This window comes from Rhinopithecus bieti, unplaced genomic scaffold, assembly GCF_001698545.2.
Source record: "Rhinopithecus bieti isolate Rb0 unplaced genomic scaffold, ASM169854v2 scaffold_83003, whole genome shotgun sequence".
NCBI classification, from domain to species: domain Eukaryota; kingdom Metazoa; phylum Chordata; class Mammalia; order Primates; family Cercopithecidae; genus Rhinopithecus; species Rhinopithecus bieti.
In genome coordinates, this window is record NW_016830379.1 from 202,890 (window position 1) to 216,023 (window position 13,134).

Here is a 13,134-nt window from a genome sequence, read left to right on the forward strand (position 1 = left end):
AAAAAAAAAAAAAAAAAGAGTAGGCTGGAGCAGTCCTCAAAAGAGAAGCCTTTTCCTAAGGAATCTTCAAAGGGAACACCAACATTCTCCACAATCAGACTCCAATTAGAAACTCACTGAAGGCTGGGCACGGTGGCTCATGCCTATAAACCCAGCACTTTGGCAGGCCGACGTGGGCTGATCACCTCAGGTCGGGAGTTCAAGACTAGCCTGACCAACATGGAAAAACCCGTCTCTACTAAAAATACAAAATTAGCCGGGGTGGTGGCTCATGCCTATAATCCCAGCTACTCGGGAGGCTGAGGCAGGACGATCACTTGAACCCAGGCTGCGGTGAGCCGACATTGCGTCACTGCACCCCAGTCTGGGCAACAAGAATGAAACTCCATCTCAAAAAAAAAAAAAAAAGAAAAAAAAAAGAAACTCACTGAAAACCCTGCTTACACGTAGCAAAAATCTCATAAATTTCTATGCAGATGGAGGCTGGATAAGTCAATCTTTCCATATGAGTTTGGTGGACTCTAACAGACAGGCACTAATACAGAACAAAAATACAAAATATTATGTCAATTCATATTGCAACAGTGGATTAAAATGCACTAAGGCCGGGCACGGTGGCTCACGCCTGTAATCCCAGCACTTTGGGAGGCTGAGGCAGGCAGATCGCCTGAGGTCAGGAGTTTGAGACCAGCCTGGCCTGCATGGTGAAACCCCGCCTTTATTAAAAATACAAAACATTAGCTGGGCGTGGTGGTGTGTGCCTGTAGTCCCAGCTACTCCGGAGGCTGAAGCAGGAGAATTGCTCAAACCCAGCAGGTGGAGGTTGCAGTGAGCCAAGATCGCACCACTGTACTCCAGCCTGGCCAACAGAGCAAGACTCCCTCTCAAAATAAAATAAAATGCACTAAAATTATTTTACAAAAAAGAATTGAATAGGAAAAGATGCTTAACATCATTAGTCGCTAGGGAGATGCAAATCAAAATCACAATGAGATAACCACTACACATCTATTAGAATGGCTAAAAAAAACTGACAACATAAAATGTGAGCAAGGATGCAGAGCAACAGGAATTTTCATGCATCACTGGCAGGACTGCAAAATGGTACAGCTTTTGGAAAACATTTCGATAGTTTCAATTTTTTTTTTTTTTAAGAGTCTCGTTCTGTCAGCCAGGCTGGAGTGCAGTGATGCAATCTCAGCTCACTGCAACCTCTGCCTCTTGGGTTCAAGTGATTCTCCTACCTCAGCCTCCCAAGTAGCTGGAATTACAGGCATGTGCCACCACACTCAGCTAATTGTTGTATTTTCAGTAGAGACAAGGTTTCGCCATGTTGCCCAGGCTGGTCTCGAACTCCTGACCTCAGGTGATCCACCTGCCTCAGCCTCCCAAAGTGCTGGAATTACAGTGGGGAGTCACCACGCCCAGCTGACAGTTTCTTACAAAGTTAAACATACACTTACCATATGATCCAGCAATCCTATTCCTGGGTATTTACTCAAGTAAAATAAAAAACTATCTTCACACAGAAACCTATGCACAAATGTTTATAGCACCTTTATTCATTATCAGAAAAAACCCAACTGGAAAATGGATAAACGAACAGTAGTACATCCACATGATGGAAAACTACTCAGCAATAAAAAGGGATGAGCCGCTGGTAAACACAACAGAGATCTCAAATGCATTCTGCTAAGAGAAAGAAGCCAGACTCAAAGGCTAAATATTGTATGACTCCACATATAGCATTCTGGAAAAGGCAAAACTATAGTGATGGAGAATAGATTCGTGGTTACCAGAGGTTAAGGATTCACAGAGGCTTTGACTCCAAAGGGGTCACGGCCCCAGATAATTTTGGGAGAGACTGAGGAAGAAACTGTTCTGTGCCTTTATTGTGGTGACAGTAACATGATTCTGTTTGTCAAAATTCTTAGAATTGTATGTCAAAAGAGTATATTTTACTGTATGTACTTTTAAAAATAAATTTAAATTTTTTCTCTAAAACAAAAAAAATCAAAAGTAGGTGCTTAAATTCCAACTGAAGCTGAAACGAAGGTAGCTTTTGCCAACACCCACTGTGGGTTTCAAAGCCTAGTCCTGCTTTTTGCCCCACACTGTTTTCCTCCCCACTCCCCAGCACTAGAACAAACTTGTCTGTCTTCCCAGGCTGAGGGACTGTGGCTTGGTAGCTGATCCTGGCACACAGAGTTATTAGTCTCAGATGCTTTCCTTTCCACGTCAAAGTGTCCCTGTGCAACTAACACTTGTGCTCTCCTCGCCCCACTCTCAGGGGTCTAGTGGGGATGAGCGGGCAATGGCTAAGGAGCTGGCCAGCCTTCTCTGTGATGGCAGCGAGAACACTGTGGCCGAGGGCCAGGAGTCCGCCGAGTTCTGGTACCTACTGGGAGGGAAAACTCCCTACGCCAGTGATAAAAGGTATGGGAACACAGCCTCCTCCTCTTCTGGGCTCCCCCTGCCTGCCAGGCTTATGAATTGCACAAAGGCCAAAACCTCAGTTTTAAAAACATTTCTAAGCAGCTTGGTGCGCTTAAATGGACTGTATTGCAGACTTCAGCAGGAAATTCTAGATGTCCAATCCCGTCTCTTTGAATGTTCCAATAAGACTGGCCAATTCATTGTCACTGAGATCACAGACTTTACCCAGGATGACCTGAACCCCGGTGACGTGATGCTCCTAGATACCTGGGACCAGGTAAGACACAGCTGCAGAACTCAGAACATGACAAAGACTCCCACAGTAAGGGTTGTTTTTGTGTAGTACCCCCACCCAGGGTAGCCCTGGACCATCCCCAGCTCAATCAAACCTCTGTCAGCAGTGACCAAAAGAAAGCCTCCGTTTTTTTGCAAGGGGTGATGTTTGAGAATAATGTTTGAAACTCACCATCCTGGGCATTTTCCCACCTTGCTTTGGAAAAATCAAGTCATCCTATCATCATGCACTTTTTAATCTTAGGATCAATAGCAACGGACTCCACATGCAGAGGATATATGGGCCTTTGGGGGAACAACAGCAGTCAGTAGCCTATTGTCATAGTCAAGTAAGAGCTACTGTGGGTCCACATAAGGGCAGTGGAGTAGGGATGGAGGGATGTTGACAGATTTGACAGATGCTTAGGAGGTAAAGTTGGTCAGCCTGGTGACTCATTGGATATGGGGGGTTTCTAGGAAACTCCCAGGTTTCTGCCTTAGGTGACTAGATGGATACCACCTATCAGAAGTGGAGACTCAGATACAAGTTTAGTAAAGAAGAGCTACATCTTGAGGGTGTTATTTTTAAGGTGCTTAGAGCAGTCAAGAGGAGGTGTTCTGCAAGAAGTTGGATTCAGGAAGCTGAAGTTCAGAGACAGCTCCGATTTGGAAAGGCAGATCTGGAAGATACACATAGCAATTAAAATGATAAACATCAAGCTGATTCTGGGAAATCCTTTCTCTGCTGAACAAATTAGGCTGAAAAAGTTTTCTGAGGCTGTGAATTGCTCACGAAAGAAAGGGGGAAGATAGGGTAGTGTGTATGATCTAGTACTTAGTATGAACACAGCAACATATATTACATCTCCACCATAACAGGTGTTCTTGTGGATTGGGGCTGAGGCCAATGCAACGGAGAAGAAGAGTGCCCTTGCCACAGCGCAGCAGTACCTGCACACTCACCCCAGTGGCCGAGATCCCGACACACCAATCCTGATCATTAAGCAGGGGTTTGAGCCTCCCATCTTCACAGGCTGGTTCCTAGCCTGGGACCCTAACATTTGGAGTGTAAGAAAAGAGAGTGGGGAAGCTCTTACTTCCTGCCAGGAACAGCTCACTGAGCTCAGAACAGCTCAGTGGGCAGGAAGGTGGGGTACTGATTCACGGCTCAATGAAACCAGGACTTCATTTCCCTACTCCTGTCCTGCTCCCTGCCTTTTTCTTTTCTCCTCTTTTTCACCTGCCACAGCAGGAAGTCCAGGTAGACAATTCACAGCAGGTCTCAGCAATAAGCAGTGTGAAGTATAAACAGTTTATAAAGAGTATCCATACACATCATCTTTTTGATCTGTACAATGATCCTGATAGCCAGTAGAAGTACTGTTCCCTATTTTATTGATAAGGAAGCTAAGAGAATGAGCTATTTGTCCAAAGTCACAGTTAATCAACAGAAAGCCAGGTTTCCTGACTCCTAATCAACACTTTTTTTTTTTTTCCCCAAGACAGAATTTTGCTCTTGTCGCCCAGGCTAGAGTGTAATGGCACAATCTGGCTGGCTGCAACCTCCACCTCCTGGGGTCAAGCGATTCTCCTGCCTCAGCCTCCCAAGTAGCTGGGATTATAGGCATGCACCACCATGCCCAGCTAATTTTTGTATTTTTAGTAGAGATGGGGTTTCACCGTGTTAGTCAGGCTGGTCTTGAAGCCCTGACCTCAGGTGATCCACCTGCCTCGGCCTCCCAAAGTGCTGGGATTACAGGCATGAGCCACCGCGCCTGGCCTTCAACTGCTCTTTTTTTTTTTTTTTTTGAGACGGAGTCTCGCTCTGTCGCCCAGGCTGGAGGTGCAGTGGCCGGATCTCGCTCACTGCAAGCTCCGGCCTCCCGGGTTTACGCATCTCCTGCCTCAGCCTCCCCGGTAGCTGGGACTACAGACGCGCCGCCACCTCGCCTCCTGGCTAAGTTTTTTGTATTTTTTAGTAGAGACGGGGTTCCACCTGTTAGCCAGGATGGTCTCGATCTCACTGACCTTGTTGATCCGCCCATCTCGGCCTCCCAAAGTGCTGGGATTACAGGCTTGAGCCATCGCGCCCGGCCTTGCTCTTCTTAAATCTTATAGGAGGACTAAGGGGTTACCATCAAAGAATGTGACATTATGTTTAAGCACCTTTCAAGCCTTCATGGACCCAAAAGGGGGGATTTTCGTTTTTACTTATACTTGAAATGTCTTCTGACTCCCTGGTTCTTTTGCTTTTCCTGAAGACACAGACCAGACCTAAGATGTCCCTCCCCTATAAGAAAGCCCTCATCTTGTGTTTTCTCTCCTTCTCAGGCAGGAAAATCATACGAACAATTAAAAGAAGAGCTGGGAGATGCTGCTGCTATCATGCGAATCACTGCTGTGAGTCAGGTTCGCTCTTGGGAGAAGCCAGCCACACAGGCAACCAGAGCCAAAGAGAACCCACAAACGCTACAGATGCTCATGGGCAAAACTCATGTCCTCCTTAGTATTACTAAGGAGTATTACTATAGTTGTCTGTTTTCATGTAAAAATTTTTTGTAATCAATAGACAAGCAGGTCTGACAGCCAAGTTCCTTATTTTCCTGACTTCCAGATTTTCAAACAGACTTGCTGTTTAAAAACAAAAATGGGGCTGGGCGCGGTGGTTCATGCCTGTAATCCCAGCATTTTGGGAGGCCAAGGCGGGTGGATCACCTAAGGTCAAGAGTTTGAGACCAGCCTAATATGGTGAAACCCCATCTCTACTAAAAATATGAAAATTAGCCGGGCGTGGTGGTGGGCGCCTGTAGTCCCAGCTACTCGGGAGGCTGAGACAGGAGAATTGCTTGAACCCAGGAGGCAGAGGTTGCTGTGAGCTGAGATGACGCCACTGCACTCCAGCCTGGACAACAGAGGGAGACTCCATCTCAAAAAAACAACAACAAAAAAAATGAAAACTTGTTTTATTATTCAACTCTGCCATTTAGGAGAGATTAAAGTCATTGGCAGTATTTTTCAGAAATAAGCTTCTAACCCAAATGACATTTTTATTCGTTTCTGACAGTGAAATCCACAGAAACTTAGACCATTTACACCTATTTTAATGGTTAAAAGAAGTAGAGCCTCTGGCCAGGAATCCAGCAGTTCTTTAACCTCAGGAGGAGTGCATGGCACCAGGAATTCAAACCTGCAATTCTGTCCTTTGTGCTCTACAAACTCAGATTCTAAAGCTAATGTTGATATAGTATCTTTAAATTGTATTTAAGTAGAACTACAACCTGAAGTCATTTAAAGGCTGGAAATGCAAGGCTAAATAAAAGTACTAAGAGAAGGTATGTGATCCCAATATTCAAATGAGATTCCGGCACAACATGTATGCCAAACTGGCTATACAGGACTTGCTTTGGACTTACTGAATCACCTTTCCCAAGAATAACCCCAAAATCTGAATATTTTCTATTCCCAGATGATTCTGACATGCAGCCAGGTTTGGGGACCATTGCTCTGAAAGATGATTATAGAGGGTGAAGTGTCACAAGTCAAAATGTTAAATATTACACACATTTAGAACTGTAACCATACAGACACTGAGGAGTCTTTTCCCTGTGCCTACATTCTTATCTTATCTTACCTAGGACATGAAGAATGCAACCTTCTCTGTGAATTCTAATGACAGTGAGTCAAAATATTACCCTATAGCAGTTCTGCTGAAAAACCAGAATCAGGAGCTACCTGAGGATGTAAACCCTGCCAAAAAGGAGGTGAGTGGCTGAAGGAACTGTGTCTGTTGGAAGTGGAGCTCTCCATGAGTAAATGGCCTAGGACAGTTCTGGCACAGCATGCTATAGCCGCTCAATGGACATCTGAGCTACCCAGGAGCTCAAACCAAAAAAAAACAGGGTTCTTTCTTGATTCTTTTCTCTCCACCTACATCAGTCTATCAGCTAGCTTCTGTCCACTGCTCTCCATCTCTCTGCTACTAGTCTAGTGCAGCCATCTTGGACTACATACTACAATCCAACTGGTTTCCACCTGTTCCTACAATCCGTTCCCCACGCAACAGCCAAAGGGATCTTTAAAACATATGGCACTGCCCTGTTTAAAACACCTCGAATAGCTTCCCACTACATTTTTAAAAAGAATGTGAAGGCCTATACAATCTGGACCCTGCCTAGCTCTCTGATTTCATCTCATATACCAATACCCTCATCACTCACCACCCTACAGCCAGTACAGCCGCTGCTTTGCTGTTCCTTAAACATGCTTATTCCAGCCTTTGAGCCTTTACACTTGCTAGTGCTCGTGCCTGAGAAAACATCCCTCTCCCAAATCACCACAGCGCCAGCACCTTCTCATGGTGTAGGTCTCAGCCCCAGTGTCACCCCCCGGGAGGAGGCAATTCCTGACCACCCTAATACTGCTTCCCATATCTGCTCCAGTCCCTTTATACTTGTTCATTGCCTATTTCCCCCTCTAGTAATATCCTTAAAAGGAAGGACCTTTGTCTTGTTCACCATCATATTCTCAGCTTCTCAGCACCTACAACAGTGCCCAGCAGATAGCAAAGCATTCTTAAGTTTCGCTTGAATGAATTAACATATCTGAGTTAAAAGAATAAATTTCTTGGCCGGGCGCGGTGGCTCACACCTGTAATCCCAGCACTTTGGGAGGCTGAGGCAGGAGGATCACAAGGTCAGGAGTTCAAGACCAGCCTGGCCAATATGGTGAAACCCCGTCTCTACTAAAAATACAAAAATTAGAGGGTGGCGGGTGCCTGTAGTCCCAGCTACTTGGAGGCTGAGGCAGGAGAACTGCTTGAACCCAGGAGGCAGAGGTTGCAGTGAGCCGAGATCGTTCCACTGCGCTGCAGCCTGGGCGACAAAGCAAGACTCTGTCTCAAATCCTAAAAAAAAAAAAAAAAAGAAAAAAAGCCGCGCAGTGGCTCAGCCTTAATCCCAGCATTTGGGAGGCGAGACGGCGGATCACGAGGTCAGGAGAGTCGAGACCATCCTGGCTAACACGTGAACCCCGTCTCTACTAAAAAATACAAAAAAAACTACCGGGCGAGTGCGCGACTGTAGTCCCAGCTACTCGGGAGCTGAGGCAGAGAATGCGTAAACCGGGAGGGCCGCAGAGAAAAAAAAAAAAGAGAGAGCAGATTTAGTTTTCCCCTTGAAGAAGTTGATTTGGGAATGGACTCTGGACTCTGGATTTCCCACAATACCTTATCTAACCAACTCAAGTATCTGGACTACAATTTTCTTGAAAGCAGAGCCCATATATTAATTATCTTTACTTAATTAATAATCTTTACTTGTATATAAATATTCAATAAATCATTAAGTAAATGTTTAGAAGAATTTTATGCTCAATAGGATCATGCATTTGAAAATTTCTGGGTAAAAATGGTAGTTACAGGCAGAAAACAAGGAAAACCATGGCTCAATTTAGTTCTTCATTCTGCCAAAATTTGATGTCTATAATTCATCCTTAATACATAACCCATTTATTGCCTTCTGGCAAGAAACTGGTGCTTGCTGGCACTGCGAGAGCAGTGAATCCAGTAAGCTTCTGTCACAGGCCAAAATGGGACTCCCTGAACTGAAGAACACCTCTCCAATGAATAATTTAAATCTCTAACAGCCTTTCTGAGAAAGTCATCCTACTTCCCTCTTCAAGGATCCACCTAGAACTCCCTCTTGCTCTGACTTCCCCAACTTCTGTTGGCACTGATGTCATGTCTTCCTTCTAACTAGAAACTTTGTTTTCTCTCTTAGAATTACCTCTCTGAACAGGACTTTGTGTCTGTGTTTGGCATCACAAGAGGGCAATTTGCAGCTCTGCCTGGCTGGAAACAGCTGCAAATGAAGAAAGAAAAGGGGCTTTTCTAAAGCAAGAAGGCCTATATCTATTGCAAAGCCACAGAAGAGAGCAGATAGTGCCAGTATCAGGAAATAATTTATCCACCAATTTCTGCCTGACATTCAGCTACTTAATTTAGATATAATAGAGTCTGAAAATCACTGTTCTCCATTTTTTCTCATCCTTGCATTCCTTCCTTGTTATATACCTAAAATGCTAACCATAGTTTTTGGGTTTTGTGGCCCTCTAGCTAAAGCCTCAGCAGAAAGCACTAAAACTGCATAAATCTGGAGAAATCGAAAGAAAGAGAACCAAAAAACAATGCTCAAAATGTTTAATAACTTTGTTTAGTATTATACCAGGACCTACCTTTGTTTTCAATTTTAAGATCATTATTTCTAAAATCTATTTAACCTGTAAATCATTTCAAAGCATTTTTAACTTTTCAAATAAAGATACCTCTAATGAACAAATGCGGTTATTTTCAGTATTCTGGGTTTGCTTGTTATGGTAATTTTATGTTATGTTGGAAGAAATGTTTCAGTACTGGGGAAATAAAGAGGCAATGTTAAGTGACCTCTCTGGATAACCAGACTACTCTAATTTCTGTTTCTGGCACAAGAATGTCAAAATCTGCCTTACAGCTGGCCAGGAAACCTCAGTACTCACCCACCCACATATTATCCAAAAGAGAAACAGAGGCATGTGTTATTAATTTAATTAAATGAAGCCAGAACCAGCGTGCCTACCACTGCAGAGCACCTTCAAAGCACGCTACAGACAATCACAAAGAAGAGAACCCACAGTTTCCAGACAACTCTAGGTTTGAATCAGTAATCCCAAAGAATTTCATGTGGCAGAAGTAATATAACTAGGGAGGTTCCGAGGCAGAAGCATGGTCCACAGTATCGCAAAGCAAAAACAGAAAAGAATTCTATGTCATAAAAGGTGGAAGACAGAACATGTAAGTTAGAAATTTCAGAAACACCATAATAAATCTATGTTGAAGGGAGCAGCAGTATTGTTGATACCTGTTCTCCAAGACACTGTCAATCACGTCAATAAGGCCCGCCCGTTATTTTTGAAAGGCACAGAAAAGCTAAACCCAGTATTATGCAAACAAGGAAAAAATTATTTTTATTATATAACTATTTAATAATTTTACCCATGAAGTCTATAATCTCGTTGTAACTCAAATGAAAAATACATTCTCGGTCTGAAGAGGCTTGGGAAATACTTTTTGTAATGATGTCCAGAGCTAAAAATAAATATTCCTCCTGGGCCGAAAGTCTCTAGAACCTATTCAGTTTCTGCTGCCTCTTCACCTTCTCCACATTCAAACCGCACAAAGTCTACTACCGACACCCCCTGAGGCTGCACATACTGCCCCAAGGTAATGGAGGGATCCAGCAAGTATGGCTGGGACAACATCTTAGTCTCTGCCTCTCCCCCAGGCTCATCATCCAGGGAGCCAACAGAGAGGGGGGCCATGCCCACCACATGCTGCCCAAGGCGGCGGCCAATGTCTTCAAGGTTTGTTTTCTGTTCAGACGTCTCACAGATGACCAGGGCCCCATACTTCCCCAGCACCAGGTTGTGAAGTGAGGGACTCTGCATTGCTCCGTGGACATAAGAGCCAACGTAGAACCCAGATGGCACCTTCACCCATGCAGCTCGTTTAAGAGTCATGTTTTCTCCCAGTTTTCCTATTAAAAAAAGCAAAAACAAAAAACCAAACACACCAACAAATTGTGATGTCTGTGATGGTACCAAAACAAGAACAGAAGAGGCCCAGTTTGGAAGACGGTCCCTTTGCATTTACACAGGATATGCAGTAAGATGAAGAGACATCATTTTCAGTTTTTGTATAAAGAGGAAAAGGGGCATGGGGTGGGGCAGTGGGAGTGGGGGAAGTGAAGAATACCTTTATGAAGCATCAACTATGTACCAGGCACTCTGGTACTTAAAAACAGGTTGTGAGGCCGGGCGTGGTGGCTCACGTCTGTAATCCCAGCACTTTGGGAGGCTGAGGTGGGTGGATCACCTAAGGTCAGGAGTTCAAAACCAGCCTGGCCAACGTGGATGAAACCCCGTCTCTACTAAAAATACAAAAATCAGCTGGCCATGGTGGCGTGCACTTGTAATCCCAGCTAATCAGGAGGCTGAGGCAGGAGAATCACTTGAACCCATGAGGCAGAGGTTGCAGTGAGCTGAGATCGTACCACTGCACTCCAGCCTGGGCAACAGAACAAGACTCTCTCTCCAAAAAACAAACAAACAAACATAGGTTGTGGTGACACAAGTATGTGTGACTCAGGTCTCAGTTCTGCCTCTTTACTGACTATATGACCTCGGGCAAGTGACTCAATGACATAATCTCATTTACTAAATTTATCAAGCCTTTGTCTCCTCACCTTTAAAACAGAGATGAGACCACCTACCTTTCAGGGTTTTGGGGAGAAATAAATTACATATGTAAAAGCAGCCGGGCACAGTGGCTCACACCTGTAATCCCAGCACTTTGGGAGGCCAAGGCGAGCAGATCACCTGAGGTTGCGAGTTCGAGACCAGCCTGACCAACATGGAGAAACCCCATCTCTACTAAAATACAAAATTAGCCAGGCATGGTGGCACATGCCTGTAATCCCAGCTACTTGGGAGGCTGAGGCAGGGGAATCTCTTGAACCTTGGCGGCAGAGGTTGCACTGAGCGAGAGCATGCCATTGCACTCCAGCCTAGGCAACAAGAGCGAAACTCCGTCTCAGAAAAAAAAAAAAAAAAAATATATATATATATATATAGAGAGGAAGAGAGAGAGAGAGAGAGAGAGAGAGCATTAACTATAGTATCTGGCACAGAGTGAGCACTCAAAAGCTAACTATTGTTACAATAAGCTTAGGCTTAGAGAACTTAGGTAACCCACCCAGTAAGGCAGAGTTAGAATTAAAACTCAGATCTGACTCCAAAGCAATTAAGTACTTTTTCCCACCATCCTGAATGCTCCATAACTGACACAGATAAGTCCTGATCATCCCCTGTATCAGGAAAAAGTCCACAGCTCAAAGCCCTCATCAAAAATAGAAAAAATAATATTGTCAGTTATTTATGAGAACCATAAACAGAAAGTATGCCTGGATGAGCCACAGTAATATCTAAAAGTCATGGAAAAGGAGAATACAGAAACCAAAACGAATTTTAAAATAGCTCAAAGCATATACCCAATAGTTAATTCCCAGAAACCGACAAGGTTGAAAAACCCAGCTCTTCCAGAATTTCTTAATAAGTCCCATACACAGCTGTCTGCCTGGTTTCTCACCCATGACTCATTGAAACATCATAGATAATACAAGATGACCTGATAAAACAGAATTGATGCTTTGACTGGAAACTTCAGATGAGCAGTAAATTCCCAGCAAGCTCCAACCCTTCCCTATCACCCTCCCTATGTCAAGGACTTAGGCAGAAAGCAAGATCCCCGCTAGTCCCATCACAATGATCCAGATGTGGTTCCTATAGCCAACAGGCTCTAAAAGAATGTATCTTTACAAATTCACAACCAGATTTTTTGAAAAGATCAAATTCCTAAAAACAATGCTCCTCAATTGTCCTGCAACCTTTTATAAAGAAGAAGAAATAATCTTTAATGTACTATTTTCCCTATAGTGTATACTAAAGTACTTAGCTGGAAGTCAAAAGGCCATCTCTGCCTGAAGACACGCTTCGTTTTGTTGGCACAGTGATGAAAATAATTTTAATTAGTTGCAAACAGCCAAAACCCGTGAGATTTTGGACATAAATGTAAATCCTTTTAAGGAATTTAGAAATTCTGATAACCCCGGGACTCCGTTTCCCTAGATATAACAATTGGTTAGAGCTTGGTAATGACACTTCCTCCAGCAGCATATGAGCTCTTTAAGATGCCTAATGTTCCCTAACATCTAACACACAAACCACTTCTCATCGTATCATCTGACCCTTGTAGGTACATGATTCTTGACCTAGATTCGGAGGAATAAGATAACAAGAGATCCAGTCCCTAATTTCCAGTTTCCAGAACAGTATTTGTAAAAATACTCACCAATTGCTAAAGCCAACTGATCCTTGAGTGAGCCTTCTCTGTCAGGCCCAGCTGGAAGTCCAGAAAGCTCAGAGGAATTTAAGAAGCCCTAAGTACACAAAGAAAACAAACATGAACTGATTCTGTACTATTCAAATTATCAAAAGAATAGGCAAAAATAGTCTATTTCTAAGAAAATTATTGGCCAGGTATGGTGGCTCACACCTGTAATCACAACACTTTGGGAGGCCGAGGCGGGTAGATCACCTGAGTTCAGCAGTTTGAGACCAGCCTAGCAAAAATGGTGAAACCCTGTCTCTACTAAAATACAAAAATTAGCTGGGCATGGTGGCACACGCCTGTAATCCCAGCTACTGGGGAGCCTGAGACACGAGAATCGTTTGAACCTGGGAGGCGGAGGTTGCAGTGAGCTGAGATTGTGCCAATGCACTCCAGCCTGGGAAACAGAGTTGAAACTCCGTCTCAAAAAAAAATAATAAAAATTA

General features: G+C 43.8%; 2 protein-coding genes across 10 annotated transcripts in view; one reads left to right on the forward strand and one right to left on the reverse strand.

Annotated features, from left to right (window-relative positions):
• The window catches only part of AVIL (advillin), a 22,908-nt gene extending 13,868 nt beyond the window's left edge, over positions 1–9,040 (forward strand). For 4 of the 8 annotated variants that reach the window (XM_017865467.1, XM_017865468.1, XM_017865462.1 and 1 more), the window contains 5 exons: positions 2,291–2,713; positions 3,589–3,777; positions 5,041–5,118; positions 6,345–6,470; positions 8,487–9,040. In XM_017865467.1, coding sequence (XP_017720956.1) covers positions 2,291–2,713; positions 3,589–3,777; positions 5,041–5,118; positions 6,345–6,470; positions 8,487–8,600 — 930 coding nt within the window. In that variant the 3' untranslated portion in view covers positions 8,601–9,040. The remainder of the gene's footprint in view (positions 1–2,290; positions 2,714–3,588; positions 3,778–5,040; positions 5,119–6,344; positions 6,471–8,486) is intronic. The other 4 variants (XM_017865466.1, XM_017865469.1, XM_017865463.1 and 1 more) reach the window with 4 other exon arrangements.
• Positions 1–13,134, reverse strand: part of LOC108524404 (protein-lysine methyltransferase METTL21B) — a 36,080-nt gene that overhangs the window by 3,027 nt on the left and 19,919 nt on the right. Inside the window, exons 7-8 of one of the 2 annotated variants that reach the window (XM_017865471.1) lie at positions 12,650–12,737; positions 8,892–10,277 (exon numbers count right to left, since the gene is read on the reverse strand). In XM_017865471.1, the coding sequence (XP_017720960.1) occupies positions 9,871–10,277; positions 12,650–12,737 (495 nt within the window). In that variant the 3' untranslated portion in view covers positions 8,892–9,870. Of the gene's footprint in view, positions 1–8,891; positions 10,278–12,649; positions 12,738–13,134 lie in introns of those variants that run through there. The other variant, XM_017865472.1, reaches the window with a different exon arrangement.